The sequence below is a fragment of the Festucalex cinctus genome, chromosome 12, assembly GCF_051991245.1.
Source record: "Festucalex cinctus isolate MCC-2025b chromosome 12, RoL_Fcin_1.0, whole genome shotgun sequence".
In the NCBI taxonomy this organism is placed as follows: Eukaryota; Metazoa; Chordata; class Actinopteri; order Syngnathiformes; family Syngnathidae; genus Festucalex; species Festucalex cinctus.
This window is the reverse complement of record NC_135422.1, coordinates 8588598-8609264: the sequence shown is the minus strand read 5'-3', so window position 1 is coordinate 8609264 and position 20667 is coordinate 8588598. Positions and strand designations below refer to the sequence as shown.

The window sequence follows — 20667 nt, the reverse complement described above, 5'->3', positions numbered from 1 at the left end:
ACTAATTCACTTTAACTACACATGTGGAGCTACTGCAGCATTTGTGCTATTGTTTTTTTCTTTTAAATCTTCAAAACCACTCCCACTTTTTTGTTGTGCTTTGACATATTTGATAATGAGTAGTGACAAGAGCACTGTTTATGAATTATGTTTCCATACAGGTGCCAAGGTCACCTACTGGATTTTGAAAGCAGATCCAGTCTGCGCTGCTGCTGCTGGTGTGGTTTGTCTGTAATGGGAGTGAAAGCAACCAGTGATCCATGATTAACAAGGAGAACTCCCACTATGACCACAGTTTCCTCTGAGAAACGACCGTGTGGTTATGTGCAAAGCCTTGAATCAACAACCCACACACAAGCACTCGGCCATAGTCACCATGCATACTGTACGTGGGTCATAACGGTTAATGCAGAGATCATACTGTTAAGGGTCATTTGTCTCTGTTATTTGTTCCCTGCTGTTAATTCCTAATCATCATTTTTCATGTATAAACTATACAAATTAGGATACTAGTACTTACTGTTGGATGAACTGATCATTACAGACATATTCATAACCCCTCAAGGCTCTAATGACATGATATCAAATATTCCAACTTGGATTTGTTTTTATATGTTACATACATCATAGTTATTTTCATTCATAGCACACTATTGCTTTTATTGCCCATAGAGGGCATTCAAAATAAATAAATAAATAAATAAAAATTAAAAATGTATCGAGAGGTCTGATGCCACTGAACAGTTTGAGTGGTCGGAAGTAAAAAAAAATATTCATAAATGACTGAGTTATCACTATTGTTGGGGGCGCCAGCGATTGGCTCGATTTACTGCGAGAGGGATAAAAAATCAAAATTGCTACTGTCAAAAAAAATGAGCGTTCAAAAAAAAAAAAATTGATGTTAGGATTCATTAACATATTCAAGGCTCTAATGACATGACATCATATATTCCAACTTGGATTTGTTTTATATATTACGTGCATTATAGTTATTTTTGTTCATAGCACACTATTGCGTTTATTGTCCATAGAGGGCATCCAAAAATAAATAAATAAATAAAAACATATATGTATCGATAGGTCTGATGCCGCTGAACATTTTGAGTGGTCGGAAGTAAAAAAAAATCATAAATGACTGAGGTATCACAATTCTAGGGGGAGCCAGCAATTGGCTCGATTTACTGCGAGAGGGGTAAAAATTATATTACAGACAATCCATACTCAACAAAAATATAAACGGAACACTTGTTTTTGCTCTTATTTTTTATGAGATGAACGCAAAGATCTAAAACTTCTTCCACAAAGACAATATCACCATTTCTCTCAAATATTGCTCACAAACCAGTCTCAATATGACTTCTCCTTTGCCGAGATAATCCATCCCACCTCACAGCTGTGCCATATCAAGATGCTGATTAGACACCATGATTAGTGCACAGGTGTGCCTTGGACACCACAATAAAAGGCCACTCTTGTGCACTAATCATGGTGTCTAATCAGCATCTTGATGTGAGGTGGGATGGATTATCTCGACAAAGGAGAAATGCTTACTATCACAAATTTAGACTGGTTTGTGAACAATATTTGAGAGAAATGGTGATATTGTGCAAGTGGAAGACATTTTACATGTTTGAGTTCATCTCATAGGAGCAAAAACAAAAGTGTTGCGTTTATATTTTTGTTGAGCATAGTTACGAGATGTTATCAATGAGACAGTGTCTCAACAAAAATAATTTCATTTTTAACTATCCAGTCATCATTTATTAGTCAGATACCTTTATCGCTACAGCTACATGGACTGTCCAGGTGCCTTCTACAGCCCAATTATGTAAGAGAAAATGAGAGCAAGATGACCTTTGCAGGGATGATGTACATGCTGCACACACATCCTCACATCCTGCTCTGCCCCGATCTGTTTCCTGCAGGCGACTGATGTCATAGACTAATGGGGGTGTGGAGGTGATACGAGGGCCTCAATGGAGAAGGTGATTTATGTGTTATCACTATTCCAGCTCAGCCAAGGGAGTTCATCATTGGCCTTGACCTTCCTACCACGACCATCTGTGATCTATAGGATGTCATGCTGACAGTGACAGGATTTTCATGACTGCTGTGTCACACTTACAGGAAAGGCCAATGTCACAATGAAGTGTATTAACACGTAACAATTCAGGTGAGGAAATGACTATGCTCTTTTTTTCCCCCCTCTATTAAAATCTCAGTTTTAGAGTTCTCAAGCGCATGTTATTGAGGCTTTTGGTATTCACAGTTGAAAGGCTGAGTAAAACTATGTCAAAAAAGGTGAAGGGTTGTTCCTGTGTCCCAAAGTCCAACATATGTTAAGACTTTTAACTCCAGGCAGACAGGAACTAAAGGATGGGCTTTTGCCCCACTGACAAACCTTTTACAGGTAGACTCTAGACTTCCTACAAAATGATGGCTGCTGCCAAAGATGCACACCAACAGCAACAGTATCACGTGTTGATCAAGATTTTCAACACAACTTCTCTTACATTTGATATAGAGTTTTGTTATTCTCAATAGAAGCGGTAACAATGTGAAAAACAGAAGAATGTACATCTGAAGCTCTGTGAAATAAGCAGACACATTCAAAACAAACACAAAACTCTAATTTGTCCCAATGGAGTTTCTAGCCATGCCAACAGGAGATGATCATCTATAGACACAGGAATGAGTAAGCAGCAGGAGTAGCAACTAACATACCAATACAAGTCGTGAAGCACCTTTTATTACACAGTTCTACTTTGTCATTACAGTTAAGAGAGTGTTTGAAGAGTGCTTTATTGCTTTAAGATAGCAATGTTTCAGGGGCCAACCTAACTGAACAGACTGTTAGACTTTTAAGGTTTAATTTCACTGTAATAATTGTCACTACTGCACATCAAGCCAAAGAGGCATAGGGCCAAAAGTGGTATTGTTTTGTGCCATTTATACACTTAATAAGAAAAGAAATGTGGTAGCTAGATGACATTTTGCTTAGTCTCTAAGATAGCAATGTCTGGCTCCTGCACTGAAGACACTGACTTCCAGTCCAGTCTCCACAAAAATCAGAAAACGATGGAATGATTGGAATGAATGGTTAATTTAACTTAAGTAAAGACAATGAAGTTATTCTCACATTTTATAAAGTAAACACATACGAAACTTTGAAATTACCAAATGAAAATGTCTGGAAAAGGGGTGCGACCAAGTGACAAATTTGGAAACACTGAGGTTAACAGGAGTAGTTGTTGGTCTAGAGCCCTGTGATGACTATTGAGTACTCATGTAATGATGTGGTAATGGGTCATATCATTCACCACAATAACCTCAGTTATAGTTTATATGGCAGCCCATTGGAAAGAGAAAACTATTATATTTAAGGTCATTTAATTTCATGGTGGCCATTACGCAGACTGGTCAAAAAACTCACTGAGTTTGTGTTTTTCTATTACAATTGCTGATGAGCATTATTGGCCAACAACTTTGCCTTGATAAATGAAACAAATAGAAGACTGAGACTGAGATGTGATCCTCGGCTGTGTAGAGATTATTATCGCTGTAGTTATTGTTTTAAATTTTTTATTTAAATGTTTTCTCTCCTTGTGTCTGTCTAATTCCTTTTCCAAACTATTGCTTGTTCTCGGCGCCACTTGACAGGTGAGGTCAATAAAAGGGTGCCGCTGACATAAAAAGTCAAATGTGATCCAAGACAGACTTATTTAGTACCTATTACCCTCGCCAGTAGGACGAATGTAGAAGGAAAGTAGCTGCACATATGGGAAGGAATTTACTCCCTGGGCATTTAGGTAAGAAAAAAAAAAGATTTCTGAAGCAGACGTCAGTCCTCCCAACTCCTTAATCCAAATACCAAAACTGGGCAATGGTGTTGTTGTCTCACTATCTCACTCTATGACTTCATGTTGCTCGTGCTTTCTTGGCTCTGGAGCAGTGAAACATCAATCAGATATATGAAACCAAGACTTGCATCCTCCACTTCTTCTCCAGGGGGAACACTTTCCATCCTTTCAAGTCAAGTCTGGGCCAAAAGAATGCAGAACGTTTTCTGTCAGTCCAGGAGATCTAAGATTTGCACTCCAATTTGTCTTAAAGCTTGCTGGAAGGACCGCGAAAAGAAATAAATCTGAGATGATTTACAATGTTGGCCGATTATCCACCTGTTATGTTAAGGGTTTTACGCAACAACCACATCTAATAATTAGCCAAAGCTGCATGCTGGGAAATCTTGAATTCCGGAAGAGGGAAATGTCTCATCTTGGAACCTAACCACCCTTCTTACAAGTCGTTAGTCAGCTTTCACAAAATTATGAGGGTGAACAGTCACGACGAGGGCACGCGTGACTCAGCAATACTCTCTTCCCTTTACTATCACTCGCTTTGACCCAAAACTGTGAGTCAGGAAGCAGAAATATTGTGTGAGTCAAGAACAAAGAGGAATACACACGGCAACTTCGCGGAGTAGCAATTAGATTTACTATGACTCAAAGATAACCATTTTGGAAAGTGGGATGCACAATACTATTCTATGAACCATCTGCCAAGACTTACAATTGATCACAGATACCACAAACATGAGTGTGGTGAAGCCAGGATATTACAACACTGGCAAGCACTTAAGATGTCAATTGAACAATTAGCATGAGAAGCCCCATGGAAGACTCTAATAGATGATGATCATGTGGTTTGGTGAATAAAAGATTAGAAATCTAAAGACTAAAATATAAAAAATAATGAATACTATAGATCCACACATTCTCTATTGTACTTATTAATAGCTTGTGAGCTGAAGCCTATCCTAGTTAGGAATGAGTACACCCTGGAGTAGTTCTGCGGTAAATCACAAGGTTACAGTATATAATACATTTAAATTTAACATTTCTAAATGAATAATGATTAAATGACCAAGCAAACTCGACAAAGTGCAATTTCTGGAGAAATTGTGTGGGAATGCTAAATGCTAAGATTTGAATGCATGTGGAATGCTTATGAAGTAAATAAATAAATTGAAATATGTGAAATATGTGAAAATTATGAATTATTCATTGTAGTTGAATGATAAATCAACTGCAATCTGTCGAAGGTTAGATTTTGAATGCTGTTCAGCATTCCCACAATAATTGCAATTATGTCACCAGTTTCAGTGTGGTCTTGCAGCCATGCAGTAAGTACAAATATTATGTGACTATATGTTACTTCACCAGTGTTCTAGCTTCTCTCCTCTGACCGCACTCTTGAGACAGGAGCATCCATGTAAAGTGGCAATTAATTCAATCACAAACTAGATTCCATTATTGATGGTAAAATGGATTAATTGGCACAGTCCCATTTCAAGCGTAACAGAAGCAGCAATTCTCCCTCGACCATTCACGTTGACTAAATAAACACACTTGGCCACTATTAGAGTACCGGTAGTGAGGAAATCCTTGAGGTTGCAATACTCAGGTACAGACTGGTATTGTCACTAACCACCACTCCCCCAGATTTTGGTAAAACAACTTGAGCAAATAAGAGTAGGGATTGGGCCAAGCAATAATAAACTATTAACATTTTCCCAGAAAGCATTTATTTGGGAAATAGCTCTAAATCCCCAATAAATAACACAATTGTGTCCATGATCGGGCAATTAATCAAACCAAAAGGTTATTTCTAAATAAGCAGAATGGACCTGAAACAGTCACACACTTTTCAGCCAAGAAACTATTAGGCCTGTCTGATTAGCAGTCTTTGGAGAATTAGCTGAAAAGACATGTTCATCAGGGCAATTACAAGTTGGACGGGTTGTAGTTATTCTAAAATCTGGAAGAAAATCTGCAAATGTCAAACACTAAGAAAATATAATTGCCACAGTCTATTTTCATAGAAAATAGCATGTTTGATCATTCTGTCTGGTAAACCAAGTTATGTTTCCATATCTTAGAGATTTACCTTAATACTTTAAGTATGGAAGCAAATTCTTATCAGTCTTGACATTTGTTTTACATAGTGTATATCAAAGATTAGGGGTTGAATCAGCTCATCTGGAAGGATTTATTGCACATGTAAACACGGGCACTTGAAGAGGAGTGTAATTAAACTAGTTGTTTGTCCAAGAAAGTTAAAAAATGTTGTAATCGCGTAGTTTATAGCTACTTTTTTTTTTTTTTTTTTTTGCCGGACTCCCTGTATGACCGTAAAGGTACTTTAAACAAACTGCTCTGGAGATTTTTCTTCTTCAGATAAACACACCAGTAACATTCTCAAAATGGCTGTGAATTTGTAATAATGTAAAAATGACCTGAAAGTTTTCAGAGAGGTGAAGTTACGGCATGAAGATTTTATCTCTAGACTGACCTTTGAACATCAGGTGTAAGCAGCTAAAAAACAAAAAAAGCTAAAATGTCACAGACAACTTTGACTCCATAGAAATCACATTCATTCAACCATTGTTTTTCTTTTCCTGTTGATTCACTTCGCGGTTTTTTAAGGCATCAATCTTTATGGCCACTGGGCATGCTAGCTAACAATGACGCTCTAGCTAATGGTCGCTAACACTCTATAGCTAAAATAAGATTTTATTTCTACAAACAGAACAGCTGCATCACTTACGCAGTGTGGACTGGTTGCCTGGTGGTCGCAGGTCGCGGGGTCTGGACCTTGGTGCTATCAATGGCCTGTCTTTCTGCGGGCCGTCTCCGTGGTTGGTCTCTCTGGAAAGGGTTGCTGCCCGGCTGCACACGCCTCAGAGACCCCCTGTCATGGATGTACACCTGCTCAGGGGCCACCTCCTCACAACGGGGCCCCTGGAAACCCGAGCGGCACACGCAGGTATGCGGACGGCTGCAGGAGCCGCGGTTCTGGCAGGGCGGCTGGCAGTCGGCTGAAGAGAGAACACAGATGGAGTTCAAGTTTTCAGCAGGTCATTTTAGAACATTTCCCACCCCCCAATTGTATCAAGAATCAGTAATAGAAATGTCTCCTCTTATTCTGGGCACCGCGGCTCATTTTAAATGCATTCAATCAAGAGTCCGTTAGCTTAACTTCTGAGCCTTTTATCGAGCTTTTATGTAGCAGAAAGCCTGGGGGAGGCTGTCATGTTCAATTTTTTAAACATACATGTGATCAACTACTTATCCAGCTTCTGGCTAAGGTAAAAGACTGTAATCAAGGTGCATGGTTCTGTTTAGGGCAATAGGGAGCGATTTTGTCACAGATCTAGAATTTGGTGGGTTTGTCTTCACTGCAAATTAGGATGGATTAAACTACATGAGTCAGTGACAGGATTCCAATTTTTAGCTCCCAAATGGCATACTTTTGTATATGAGTCATGGCAATGTAAATAAAAATCAGATATCCTTAGATTGGAATCAGGCCCCATCAAAATATGGAGAAAAGTCTGATACAAATCTGATATCTACCAATGCAACCGCAATACGAATGGACAGATGAGATATAACAGGGGTCAGCAAACTTTACTGTCAAAAGAGCCATTTTAGGACAAATAAATAACAAAAAATCTGCCTGGACTCGCAAAACATTTGAACATTGTGATGAAAGAAACAGTGTGTTAGTGTCAGTCCAATGTACTGACGGTAACAGCTAATTAGAACTGCACAATAACAGAAAAATATGCCCCATCCAATATTTTGATATTCATTTTCTTCTACCTTTCATCTTCCGTTTTTGGATTTTTTTTGTTATTTTATGTATTTATTTATTGCAATTTGTCATACTTTGTTTTCATAAGACTATTCTGCCTTTCTGTTAACTTTGACATGACATTTTGGGCAACTTCATGAACATATGGTAATTTTCTGTCTCCCTTCTGCCTTTTTTGGACATTTTATGGCTATTTTTTGACATTTTTTCCTGCCTTTTTTGCTGTCAAATTTCTGACATTTTTAACAATTTTGTGGACAGTTCATGGTAATTTTCAGAATTTATTCTTTTGTTTTTGGACAGTTGATGATTACTTTTTGAATGTTTTCTTGCATGATTTTTTTTAATATTACATTCCATCATTTTTTGGCAATTTCATGGACATTTTATGGTAATTTTCTGCTTTTCCTCTACCTTTTTGGACATTTTATGGTCACTTTTTGATGTATTTTTAAACTTTTTCATCCACCTTTCATCTCTCTTTTTCTGACAACTTAAAAATTTGGACTGTGACATTCTTTGAATATTTGATTAATCATTTTATTTAAAGAAAATTTTATAAAATATATATATATATATATATATATATATATATATATATATATATATATATATATATATATATATATATATATATATATATATATATATATACATATATATATATATATATATACATATATTAATTTCTACTATTTTTTTTTTTAGATATCCACATGGAGCCACAGGAGAGGGACTAAAGAGCCACACGAGCTGCAGGTTGCAGACACCTGGAATATACCCTGTCAATGTGAGCATGACGGGGGGAATCTAAAAATATTTGACATTTTATAAAGCAATATTATATAGAAATGTTGCTTTCATTTAAAAAAAAAACAAAAAAACAAGCTCCATCTGAAAGTGATTACTGTACTCCGAAGATGTACGCCTGCATAATATTTATGAAATGTCAGCAAATACATTGTGCAGAGGTTATGTCACGGTCATGGAAAAATAATCTGTGTCAGTGCGCCGACCCACTTCCACATCCACCCATCACACTACAGATACTTCAAGCTCCGAAAGCCCAGCGGCATGCCATTTAAGTAAACAGCCTCTCTATCTTGTGACACATAGGTTTTTAATAGAGGATGCTTGAGGGGATTTATGACATTGTCCTTTTAACGGTAAATCAGGCCACAAAGCAAAGAGCAGCACTCTGTCAACACAGCTATGGAATGCTATTGACATAGACGCTCTGGACACTGACAGATTACAGGCCGAAACACAAGCACAGCTCCTGGAATTGAGAAAAGCCCCCCATTGCCTTCTACTTGCTATGTACTTCCTCATATAGCCATAGCCATAGTTCGCAGGTTACGTGGCCCTACTTTATTTCTTTTTCACACTAGGGAAAGTCCACCATTGACATTTTTTTCTCCCCATAAATGTTTTTTTTATTTTTTATTTTTTTATGTCATTACCTCGGGAGAGACAAACTAAAGTCTATGTTTAGGTTTTCTCACCATGACTGGTAATAAAAAATAAAAAAAGACCATCTCATTATGTGTAGTCATGGTGAGATGTGATGACAAAAAGCTAACAAACTACGGATTGAATATCACACCCTCTTGAGTTTTGTGGTAAAGCCAAACAGATTCATTCAAACATTTAATGACTATCAGGAAAAGTCAGACTGTTTTGCTGATGAATTGTACACCGACACACAGTAGAAATGGGGTGGGTACAGCTCAGTGGCGGTGATGGGAATTTTCCATCATGGGATAAAATGGGAATGACATGACTCCTGGTCTCTGTCTGGCAAGGGGGTCAATACATCATCAAGCTTGTATGGCCTGGCTATGTGCCACCTTCTTGTCTTGTTCTGTTCAAGCTCAAGTTTTGGAGAAGGCCACAGATTCCTGTGACATACTTTGAGATTTAAAAAAGAAAAAGAAAAAAAAAGAAAGAAAGAAAGATAATTTAGATTTGCTCTCTTGTAATCACACGAACTGCATTTTGGGTCACTATTTTGAAATCTGAGCCACTTTATGAGGAACTTAGTATCCAAATGTGATCTTTGGCAATAGCATATATCATTCTTTGAGTCACTGTTTTTTGTTTTGTTTTTTTGTTTAATCAATTCATTGTTTATATATCACACTTTTATTCCCAACCAAAAGAGGCACTGTTGATTCGGTCACAACTAACTAATTTGCTGTCCAAAAAACAATAACACGTGCTGAGCTCTGGGATGCTGCGATACATCCACGCAGACCACTACTCTCCACTATGGATCTCAGCATTACTGGGAAAAAAAAAAATACTTGATTTCACACTTAATTAGCGGGCAGGCACACCAGAGACCCAACAATTAGTATAAAACAATAAAAAGTACATTTTTCACATTATTTTTTTGTGATGGTTAATTATGTTTATTATTTTGTATATTAATTATATATTAGGTAATTATATTATATTAACTAACAATTTTAATTAATTTGATACATTATTATTATTATCATTATTATTATTATTATATTTATTATTATTATTATATTTATTATACTTATTATTATGTGCAGTACATTTGAAGATGTTCAAATGCTACTTTAAAACCAAAATCGCCTGAACGAGAGATTTGACTACCCATGTGTTTATGTGTGTCTTCCGTGATGTGTGAAAGGCCATTCTTCCAGTAAAAACATTGTCACAGAACCTCCAACAATGACACTGGCATGGACAGGTCAGTTACATGCACCCCACATGAAGCCTCTTGGCGGGACTTGGCCTACGGCGCTGCTGCCTGTCTGCGTCTTCAGTGGACCCTGCCTCTGGCCTGGTGAGCACATTGTCACAGTAATTGCTGTCGTGCAGATTTGTCTTTGCACATCATTAAAACTAATTGCCTCACATTCCATCCATTTCACAAATATGTGCAGCGATCATTACTTTGAGGGAGTAATAAAACCAGAATCCGTCGGAAATAAAAGGACAAATGGCAAACATTCCTGACATTGCCACTTTGGCCTTAATTATTACGGAGACAGACGGGCCAAGTTTTTGGAGGTTGTGTCCAAATCCAGTCATCTGAAAAGACGATTAAGATCGTTGTTGGCAGATTGGAACACCCCAAACAAACATGCTGATCAGCAATAAAACACACTAATATGGACCTGGCATTTTCTCTGGACTTTGCTGCAGCATTTCCTCTTCATATTTAGGTGAAGATTATAATTCTCTCCCAATCCTATTCCGCAATCCACAAACCTAAAATGGGTTTAAGGAAGTTTTTAGTGCTACAGTACCATGCCTAAAGCGTTAGTGAATGCACCCATCCCAATAAAATAAGTAAAGTATTTGCAATGTTAAGGTGGTTGGATTTGATGTGATCACTTTAATATGAATGTTTCAGTAAAAGAACTTGGGGCTGTTTTTCAAGGTAAGTAGAGTTCACTAATAATAATGTAGGGGTGGCTTAATTATCTTGAAAGAAAAGTGGCACGAAAAGAGAACATTATCGCTGATAACAGAGGTCTATCCCCTCTGGCTTTGGGCAAGAGGTCGCCAGTCACAAGACACATATAACATTATTTTTATTGTTTAATAAAACCTTTGGGATTATCCTACAAAAAAAAAAAAAAACAGCTTTAGAAAGTTGCTCCTCAAATATGTAATTGTTTAGCAAAACTTGGCAAAGAAAATAAAACAATATTTGCAGCCTTGTAACTGCAGAGCAAATTCAAATTTTAAATGCCCTGATTCACAGTGTTTCCCAACTTGTGTTCATAATACATGTATAAATTTTAAATGACAAAATTCAACACCACCAACAAAAATTTCCACAAATTTCCAGCCGTTTTTATACAACTCGGGTCGGCCATTTTGCCACTTGCTGTCGACTGAAGATGACATCACAGTTGCTCGGGGCTCGGGTAACGACCAATCACAGCTCACACCTTTTCTGAAGCTAAGCTGTGATTGATTGTTACCTGAGACCTGAGCAACTGTGATGTCATTTTCACTCAACAGCAAGTGGCAAAATGGTCGTCATCTGATAGTGATTAAAAAAAAAAGCTCTTTTTTTGCTGCTTAACTCATTTTCCACTCACACATTATTAACCAGAATACTATATTTAGACTAGTGGGGCTGCATAGAACAAATTATTGTCAATCATTTTGGGGGGAGTTGACGTCCCATTTAAAGGTAACGGGAGGCAAAAGTTTTAAAAGTTTGCTCTATTGAGCATTTAATATGATTTTACTAATCATTTCAAGTGAGCGTTAATCTCTTTGCATGTGACTTCCACATGGTTGCCAGTCCAGTGCTATCACCGCAGGCCTGCCAAAACCTGACGTCGCTGTCCGCGAGCAAAACTGCATCAACTATAAAGCTTCTCTATTGTTCTAATGTGAAACAGACGGGGGCATGACAAATGATCATGTATTTTCTCCTTGTGGTAAATCTTACACGGTTTATATTTCAGCAGATTATAGAGCCTCTGTCACATACTATGCGCATTTCTGAATCAAGTGTTTTTGTCTAATACGGGAGCTGGAGCTTTTAATTCTCCACACCACCCTCAGCTCATTGGGGGATTTTGCTAACCTGCAGTCGACCCATGACTCTGTGTACATTACTTTCAGCTATGCTATACTGTGCACCTTATACTCTCCCTTTCAGCGGCTAACGAGCCACATGCCGGGCCAATCTGAGGAATATCTGGGGGCATAATGCCAGCGACTTGTAAAGCTGACTTGAACAAAATCCACAAACTTTCATTCTCCAGGGGGAGCGTATAACCAACTGCTTCCATATGGTCTTGAAGTGGGCGGGTGCTTCCCCGTGACAATGGTGCAGCTTCAGCGGACATGTGGCTGCTTGTTTTGTTTTTTTTAATTTAATGTGGCTGTCAAAGCATCAATCAGTGGTGAAGTTGTGTGTTTCTTCGAGATGCATGGTGTTATGAATGTCCAAAAAACAGCTACAAAAATGACAGATCTTCAACTACAAGGGTAATTTGACCAGATCTATGGAAGTCAAATCCATCCCAGTGATCCGTTTAGCAGGACAATTTCATCTGGAAGACGGAGCTCATCTTCCCATAGCTGACATCATGTAGTCTTGACACCAAACAATTTGATACTGAATCAACAGAGCCTCTGATGGTTGCAGTCAAGTAGTGATTTTCATATTGCCTCAATTGCTTTAGGACCTCAAGTATTCAACAATCAGTCAAACAGTGGCCAAGGCCATTTACTCATACAACTGCAGATGGGAGGAGGTGTCTAGTGGATATTTTTGGAAGAATTTTAAACAATGTTTGGAAACAGTAAATTTCGTAGAGTAAATTTTACTCTAAAAAGACTATATTTGGTCCCAATCTAAACTAAATTAAACTTCATACTTGGAAGAGAGTAAAATACTCAACAACAACAACAACAACAAATCACTCAAGGTCTGAGGAACAATCATAGAACCTCCTTAAGGTTGGGAGTTGGCCAATCAACCTGCTGAGCCATGTCAGTCCTACTGGTGTCAGGTGGAGTCCTCATTTTTGGTCTCCTTTTAGACACACCAGCAATGTTATTCAACAGTAGTTATGGCATAGCTCAAGTGATCGAGTGGCTGTCTACCATGCTGAAGGTTATGCACGCATGCTCAGTGCAAACAAAACCCCGACACCACAGAGCGAATGCTCCCTGCGCACACTCTGCCAATGAGAGTGCCACTGCCCCCTAATGTAGTGGAGGTGCAATTGCACTTTATTCTAAGACAGTAAAAAATAAATAAATAAATAAAAATAACAAAGCATGTTCCCCGAGATCAAACGCGCCCTTGGGCATTAATCTGTCCCAAGTGGGTGTTTAATTGTAATGGGTGTCCATTACAGGCCACAATGGTAAGCGATGCCGCCTACTCCAGTCTGCACCTGCTATCTAAAAAAAAATCCAAAGTGATGATCAGCTGAAGACCAATAATGAGTAAATCAATACAACCCAAAACAGGATTCCATTCATTGTAGGTCCAGGCGTTGAATATTACCTCATTTTCACTCAACTTTCAACAATGGTAGCAATTAGAGAAGCATGTGGCCCAAGTGGAGGCTACAAACAGACGCACCAGCTGGAGTGGCGAAAGCGGCACTCCTGGTTTTGGGGAAGACAAAGTGAGAACAGGTTGTCCAGCTTCAATGTTAATGATAGCTTTTGGGAACGATGGCGTGTGTGTATGGATTACAGGCTCTTCCTAATGGCTCATAACTCTGTAAGGCTGCCACAGGGGAGTGTGAACTATGAACTACGCAACCCCCCACCCCAACACTTGTAAAGTCAAGGAGGGGTTTGTGGCTGTCTGCAAAGCCCTAATTTTACCCCTCTGCTCGGAGAAATCACAAGCTAAGAGGCATTTTTAAAAACCTCCTCCTGTTCTTGTAAAACATAAGGCTGCCACTCATCTGTAAAGACCGCTTCGAAAACAACCTTTCATGTTTCTCTAGTTATTGTGGATGCAGAAGGAGAATAGTTCACTACAGAACATGTTTTGGGTCAATGTTTTCATGATTCAGCTTTGTAAATAGTATGACATCACATCATAACAGCGAGATTGTGTGCAATTCGGCTATCAACAAAGCATTTTATCTGTAATGAAGGTATACCTAAACGTGGAACGGTTTGGGTGGCTATTTTGGGATCCTTACCAGAGGCAAACATCCACCATGAGCAACTGTTATTTGAATACGAGTCATTTTACACAGCTTCAATGATACAGTAATTAACTCCTGCATAAGACTGAATTTTGTTAGACACGCATTTTGTCACCCTTTTAAAATAATTGCCTAAGTCTTTTTTTTTTTTTTTTTTTTTTTGCGTAAGTCATCTCCACATGATGCAATTGGTTCATTTTATTGTGTTTCATGAAAAATCTGAAAAAAAATTACTTGGGCGATGATTTTAAGAAGGTGTCGATTGGTAAGAAAGCAAAATGTCAAAAAAAAAAAAAAAAAAAGACCATAGAATGTTGGATTTGCACCAAAATTGAATCATTGGCATATTGTGTATGCAAAACAAGAGGACGAAACCAGAACAGCATTGAGAAGAGTGCATTTAGGAACTTGAGACCACTTTGAAGTTCAGACTGCATCCTTAAAAATAGTCAATGTGAGACATTGCATATCACTACAGTATCAAATTCAAATCAAGAAGCAAATATGGGGATTGATAGGACATAGATTGAAAGGGATTGAAAGGACTACATCTGGCACTAAAATGGAATCCACAAGCAAATAGAGGACAATGAAGACCAAAGACAATTTGGTGGAGGTCAACACAGACCACCAAGACGGAGCCGATGGCCCAAGCTAGCGAAGTGAAGAAGTCTCACGGACACTCAAGACCACAATCGAGGTACAGTATAAAGGGTTTACATAACTTAAAATAATCATCCTTGGTTGATGCAACAGTCTTCTACAAACCTTTTGTGGAAATCAGTTGGTAATTTTTGCACAGTCCTGCTAACTGACAAACCAACAAGAAAACGACATGACATGTACATTTCACATTCTTAACAGTGGAATTGCATCATTTTGTTTGATTTTCTTGTGTTTCTCACGGCCTCCAGCGGCAATTACTGCAGTTGCGTAAATGTAAATGGACACCATTCAACAGTGCAAAAGTGTTACTGGATGAATTATCGCCAAGCAAGCAAGTAGAAAAAAAATGATGCAATAGATGCATGATTGTAAATGATGAGTTTATCTACTTCCTTCCTTTTACACTTCATGTAAGCAGGGTTAATATTTTTGGATATTGGAGCCATGGAGGCCAAGATGATTGTTTGTTTCTATTAGTGCGCCAACATTTTTCAATGCGCTTTAAAACGTTAGAAAACATTCACAGATGTATTGATGTCCTTGATACTTCACCAGCTGTATCACACATGTTCAAGACAACAATGAGCATGTTCTGTTGCTTTCAAAATTCCAAAGTGAATTTGAGAAGTTTATATTGTGTGTCATGACGCTTGTTAAATTGTTTTTATCAATATGTGCCAAACAACTCAGGGAAAAGTGTCACGATATTGAGGGTGCCAGGTTGATACCATATAAAACTAAACTATATTGTGATTTGCAGGTTGAAAAAAGATACCTGTTGAAAAATAAGACAGAATTGTTCAATTGTAATGGATGAATTGTGCGCCAATTCAAATACCGATGATAAATATGTATGCTAGAATATTTGTGGTTCTAAAGCAGGGCATTTGAGTAAAAGTCCTTAATCCTATATGAGGAGAATTAACAGTTAAATAATGTAGTTTATGATTTGTATTATTATTATTATTTTTTTAGATGGGAGAATCTCTGAGGAATTTTACCCATTCCTATTTGTAATATTTAAAAAATTATTGCATTATAGTACATCTTTAAACAACCTTAGTTTTGTTGTTTCAATTTAAATCACCATTTAATAATACATTAGAAAATAAACACAGTAGCTTCAGTTGCCACTTGTGGTTTCTTTTTTTTTCTCTTGTGAAATAAAACTAATTCCAAATTGACCTACAAGATCTAATTGAGGATTAGCACATACAGACCCAAAACATGTCAGCAATTCAACTCTCATCTTAATTCCACAGCTAAGTAGCTTACGGTTTTGTAAACACATTTCTGTGGCCATTCTTCTCGATTCAAACCTTCGCTGAACCTGCACACTTTCTCGCCTTAGCATTTAATATGGCGGACATTGACCATATTCCCACAGAAGAGCGCTGTTGATATTCTTGAAACACTTACAGTACTTTGGGGCTAATTTTAGCTGAGATGTATTGCATCTATGGAGTTATCCAGCTGCAGCTAACTGAGGCAGAACAACTGCTGAGCTATGACTGGGTGAGGCTTAATATGGCTCCCTGAAGCTCGCTAACAAAGCTGCAGATGTGCATAAAGTGGCAGTAGGGAATTCTATACAGTAAGTCCTCCTGACACCAAGACAAGACGTTACATTCATCTCGTCGACAACAGTTTAACGATACTGTACAGCCAGCCAGGCCTGCACATGTGCTCACTTTACCAACCAATGATGCATCTGGTTATTAGCAGCCACCAATAAAAGCAATTTACTTCTCACACTGAATACTCTCAGTTATACCAGACTGGAGAGAAAACCAAATAATAGCAGGAATGTTCTGTTCCTTCTACTACTTTGATCACTTAAAGAGACAATGGGCCTGATTTACTAAGATCTAGCCGTGTGCGATACTGCAAATTTTGGTATCAATCCGATACCAAGTAAATACAGGGCCGGTATCGACGATACTGATAGACAGTTTTTTTTAGGTTTTTATCAACCTTTAAGTGTTTTTCTTATTAAACAAAGGTCAAAATTAGGACAAGGTTTGTTGATAAATAGACTTTAAAAACTTTTGTAGACTTTATGATTTGTTGTGATTGTCTTGTATTGCTGTTAATGTTTTATGTTATGTTTGATTTTTTTATGTGTGTTTCTGTAAAACGCTTTGTGACAGCTAAGGCTGTTTGAAAGCACTATATAAATAAAGATGACTTGACTTGACTTAGCTATATACTTTAAATACTTTATCAATGGCTTTTTTTTTTAGAAACATTACAAGCATAATGTTTGTTTGTTTTTTTTTACTTAACGTGCACAAAGTGATTATAGGAAAACAATTTTAAACAAATTCGTTATCATATACTGTTCAGAAACTACACTTTTGTTTTTGTTTTTTAAATTCTGCCTTTGTTGCACTTTTTTGTGGATTTTTTACCAACCTAAATAAACAAGATGTTAAAGATAATCATGCAGCAAATATAAAACAAGTACACTACTGGATGTGTTCAAGATGAGATGCTAAGTCACGTGACGGCACAAGTCTGCCTGTGGCTACTGTGACATGTCTGTTATGTATAAAAGAGTCAAACTGAAACTAAACTATCAGGTCGATATTATATTGCCAGTATCGAACCGATATCGATATTTGGATCGATCCGCCCAAAACTACTAAGATCCCAAATAACGAGCTCTTAATTGAGTGATCGCTGTGACAGACTGCACATGTGCAATTAAGTTTGCACCCATTTAGCACCTGCAAACCTTTAGTAAATCAGGCCCTGTGTGTGTTCTGTCTTACATTAAAATTTGGCTTATAGTGGTGCAACTGATCTCTTCATAAACCGAGGACCCCGTGTACCAGTAAAAATTGCGATAGTGGTGTTTAATTCCCCAAATGAACAGGATTTAGTCGCTGGACAACAAGCTCCAAGCTGACAAAGACTATTTAATAAACAATGACGTGAAGGTGGACTCCTCGGACAACTAGTGGTCCAATTCCTGTCATATATTTGCTCTGAGCTCAACCAAATTGAACAATGAGGTACTGTTAAGAAACCGTAACCCACGACACCCAATCCGGTCTCCTAAGTAGAAGCCTGAAGCTGACACTTTTAATATTAGACATTACTTCAATCCCTTCAGCGGGAATTTCCTAGACACAGCTCAGCCCTGATATGTTTTCATATTTCACTCCAAGCCAACAAGTTCCTCCCCAGAGTGAGAAGGTTTCTCCTTCTGCCAATGCCTAATAAAGCTTAAACGAGGACAGTTGGAAGATGACCCCTTTTTCCTCCACGGAGGTCTTCTTAGAGCCCCTTTCCAGCCTGGGGACCACAGTGTTGGCATCTAGTGGCTACTTCACTTCACTGATGACAGTCTTGCCTCCAGCCACGGCTAGACATAAAATGCTTCAGAGCTGTTACTTTCTGGCAGATTAAAAGTACACTTTAATTTGGACAACTGCAGCCTGACGTTAAATGTAATTAACACCTCACTAAATGTGCCTTTAGCAAGGACTTGAGGGGGGAAAGTGGCGGAAGGAAGGAAGTGGAGATAATTAGGAGGTTGCTGGGGCCAATCAGTTTGTTGTGTAATCCACTTGCTGGGTTATGTGTGTGTGTGTGTGAGAGAGAGAAAGCAGTAAACAAGTGAACAGACAGATACTGTAGATCGAGCCTTGTAAACAAAGTTCGCTTGTTAAATGTAAAAATAGCTCCCAAAAAACAACTTTAACCTGTTATTTTACTCTTGTGGCGCACATAAACCTTAAATGAGATTTTAAATGTGGTTTCTATCATTTTAAACTGACCAGGTAACGTATAACATCATGAGGTAGTCCACATTTAAATTCAGCACACACATGCTAATGTGACACAAAAAAAAACGAAAAAAAAAACACTTGCAATCTGTTGTTGATAATTCATTCACAATTAATGTTTTCCACTCTCATCTGCTTGTGATTATGTGCCGGTGAAACTATTCAACAATGATGTGGAGAAATTAAAAAAAATAAAAAATAAAAAAGACGCTCAAGACCAAATGAAGGCCTCGTGTCAAAATGAATTCAAGTCTTTTCAATGTCAGGGTCTTAATAATAATAATAAATATAATAAAAAGACAAATACGGCATGATGAACGTGACCAAAGAACATTTTCATGGGGCAATTTCACTTGACAGGACTGCCATTAGTCACGATTACCTATGTTATTTTTCTGTCTGTTGGCAAAGGATTGCAAAATTTCTCTGTCTACAAACTTTACTGGTGGGAACAGTTGGGATAGAGACTCACCGGGCACAAAATTAGGTAATACAAGAGTTGTACCAAAAATGCTGTCTTTGCAAAGATAATTGAAAAAAAGAAAATAAATGGCTCAATTTTAACTGACAGTGTCAAGAAGAATACTGTAAGTTTATTATTGTGGTAGTTTGCAGTTGTTTGGTCAGCTTGGCTTAGGTTGAAGTACTTTACAGCTTCTTTTATTGGATCTGGAGTACCCAGAGAAAACCCACAGAATGACACATATGGAAAAACATGCGCACAAGATGGCCGGAGACGAGATTGAACCCAGAACCCAAGAACTGTGCCGTCTTATTTACATTCAGACTTATCGTGTTAAAGGGGAAGTCAACACAGTACACCCCCAAAAAATTCTTGACAATATGTTCTAATCCAGCCGTTTTTATCAATATCAGAAGGCAGCCATTTTGTCACTTGCTGTCGAGTGCAAATGACATTACAATTACTCAGGACTCAGGTAACAGCCAATCACAACTCAGCCTAAGAAAACAGGTGAGCTGTGATTGGTCGTTGCCTGAGCAATTGTGATGTCATCTTCAGTCGACAGCAAGGGGCAAAATGGCCGTCGCCTGAGATGATAAAAATGGCTGGATTTTGTTGCTTAACACATATTCCACAAATCTAATATCATGTTTAGACTAGACTAGACTAGTGAGGTCACATATAAGATATTATTGTAAAGAAATGTTAAAGTTTGACTTCAAAAGGATGCTTACGTTTGATGCAGCGATTGGTTCCTGGTGCCACAGCCCAGCCAGAGCAGCACTGTTGACCGCCGCACACATTTGGCCTGCACAGAGGGAGACGTACACAAGAACAGGGTAAGACAAGATACTGATGACCCTATCAATGTGCGTGCGTGTGTTCTCGTCCTCTTTGCATGACAAACTGATTTGATGAATCTGATTTAATGTTTTGGGTTCAGGTCATTCTGTTGGAGGTGGCCGATCGATAATGACATGACACCTTGGAGAATACTCTTTAATAGAATTTAAAGCAATAAGACGAAAATCAGGGGAGGGTCATGAAACTCTATCTGAGCATGGATCCCTTTTACCATCATGCGAGAGTCCACAGTGAAAACAAGTGTGGTGTTATTTGAACCTTGCAGGGATTATATGAGACACACGGGACTTGAAAAGCACCCTGCATCCTCAATAAATCATTCAGCAAATGAGAGATGACGTTTAAACAAAAAAAAAACAAAAAAACTATAACAGGATTCTTGCACTCGTTAATCCTTGCATGTGGCCAAGGCTTCTTTTTTTTTTTTTTTTTTTTTTGATGAGGAGCAACTTGGGGGCGCTGGGCTGGCATGGATCTGGGCCCCGTCATCCATTCTCAAGATATTACAGTTAAATGCATGTCTGACTCATGGAGATTT

The 20667-nt window shown here is 38.1% G+C and overlaps 1 protein-coding gene across 3 annotated transcripts in view; it reads right to left on the bottom strand.

Annotated features, from left to right (window-relative positions):
• The window catches only part of LOC144031247 (latent-transforming growth factor beta-binding protein 2-like), a 101367-nt gene that overhangs the window by 73365 nt on the left and 7335 nt on the right, over positions 1–20667 (bottom strand). For all 3 annotated transcript variants that reach the window (XM_077538166.1, XM_077538167.1, XM_077538168.1), the window contains exons 2-3: positions 20000–20073; positions 6607–6877 (exon numbers count right to left, since the gene is read on the bottom strand). In XM_077538166.1, coding sequence (XP_077394292.1) covers positions 6607–6877; positions 20000–20073 — 345 coding nt within the window. The remainder of the gene's footprint in view (positions 1–6606; positions 6878–19999; positions 20074–20667) is intronic.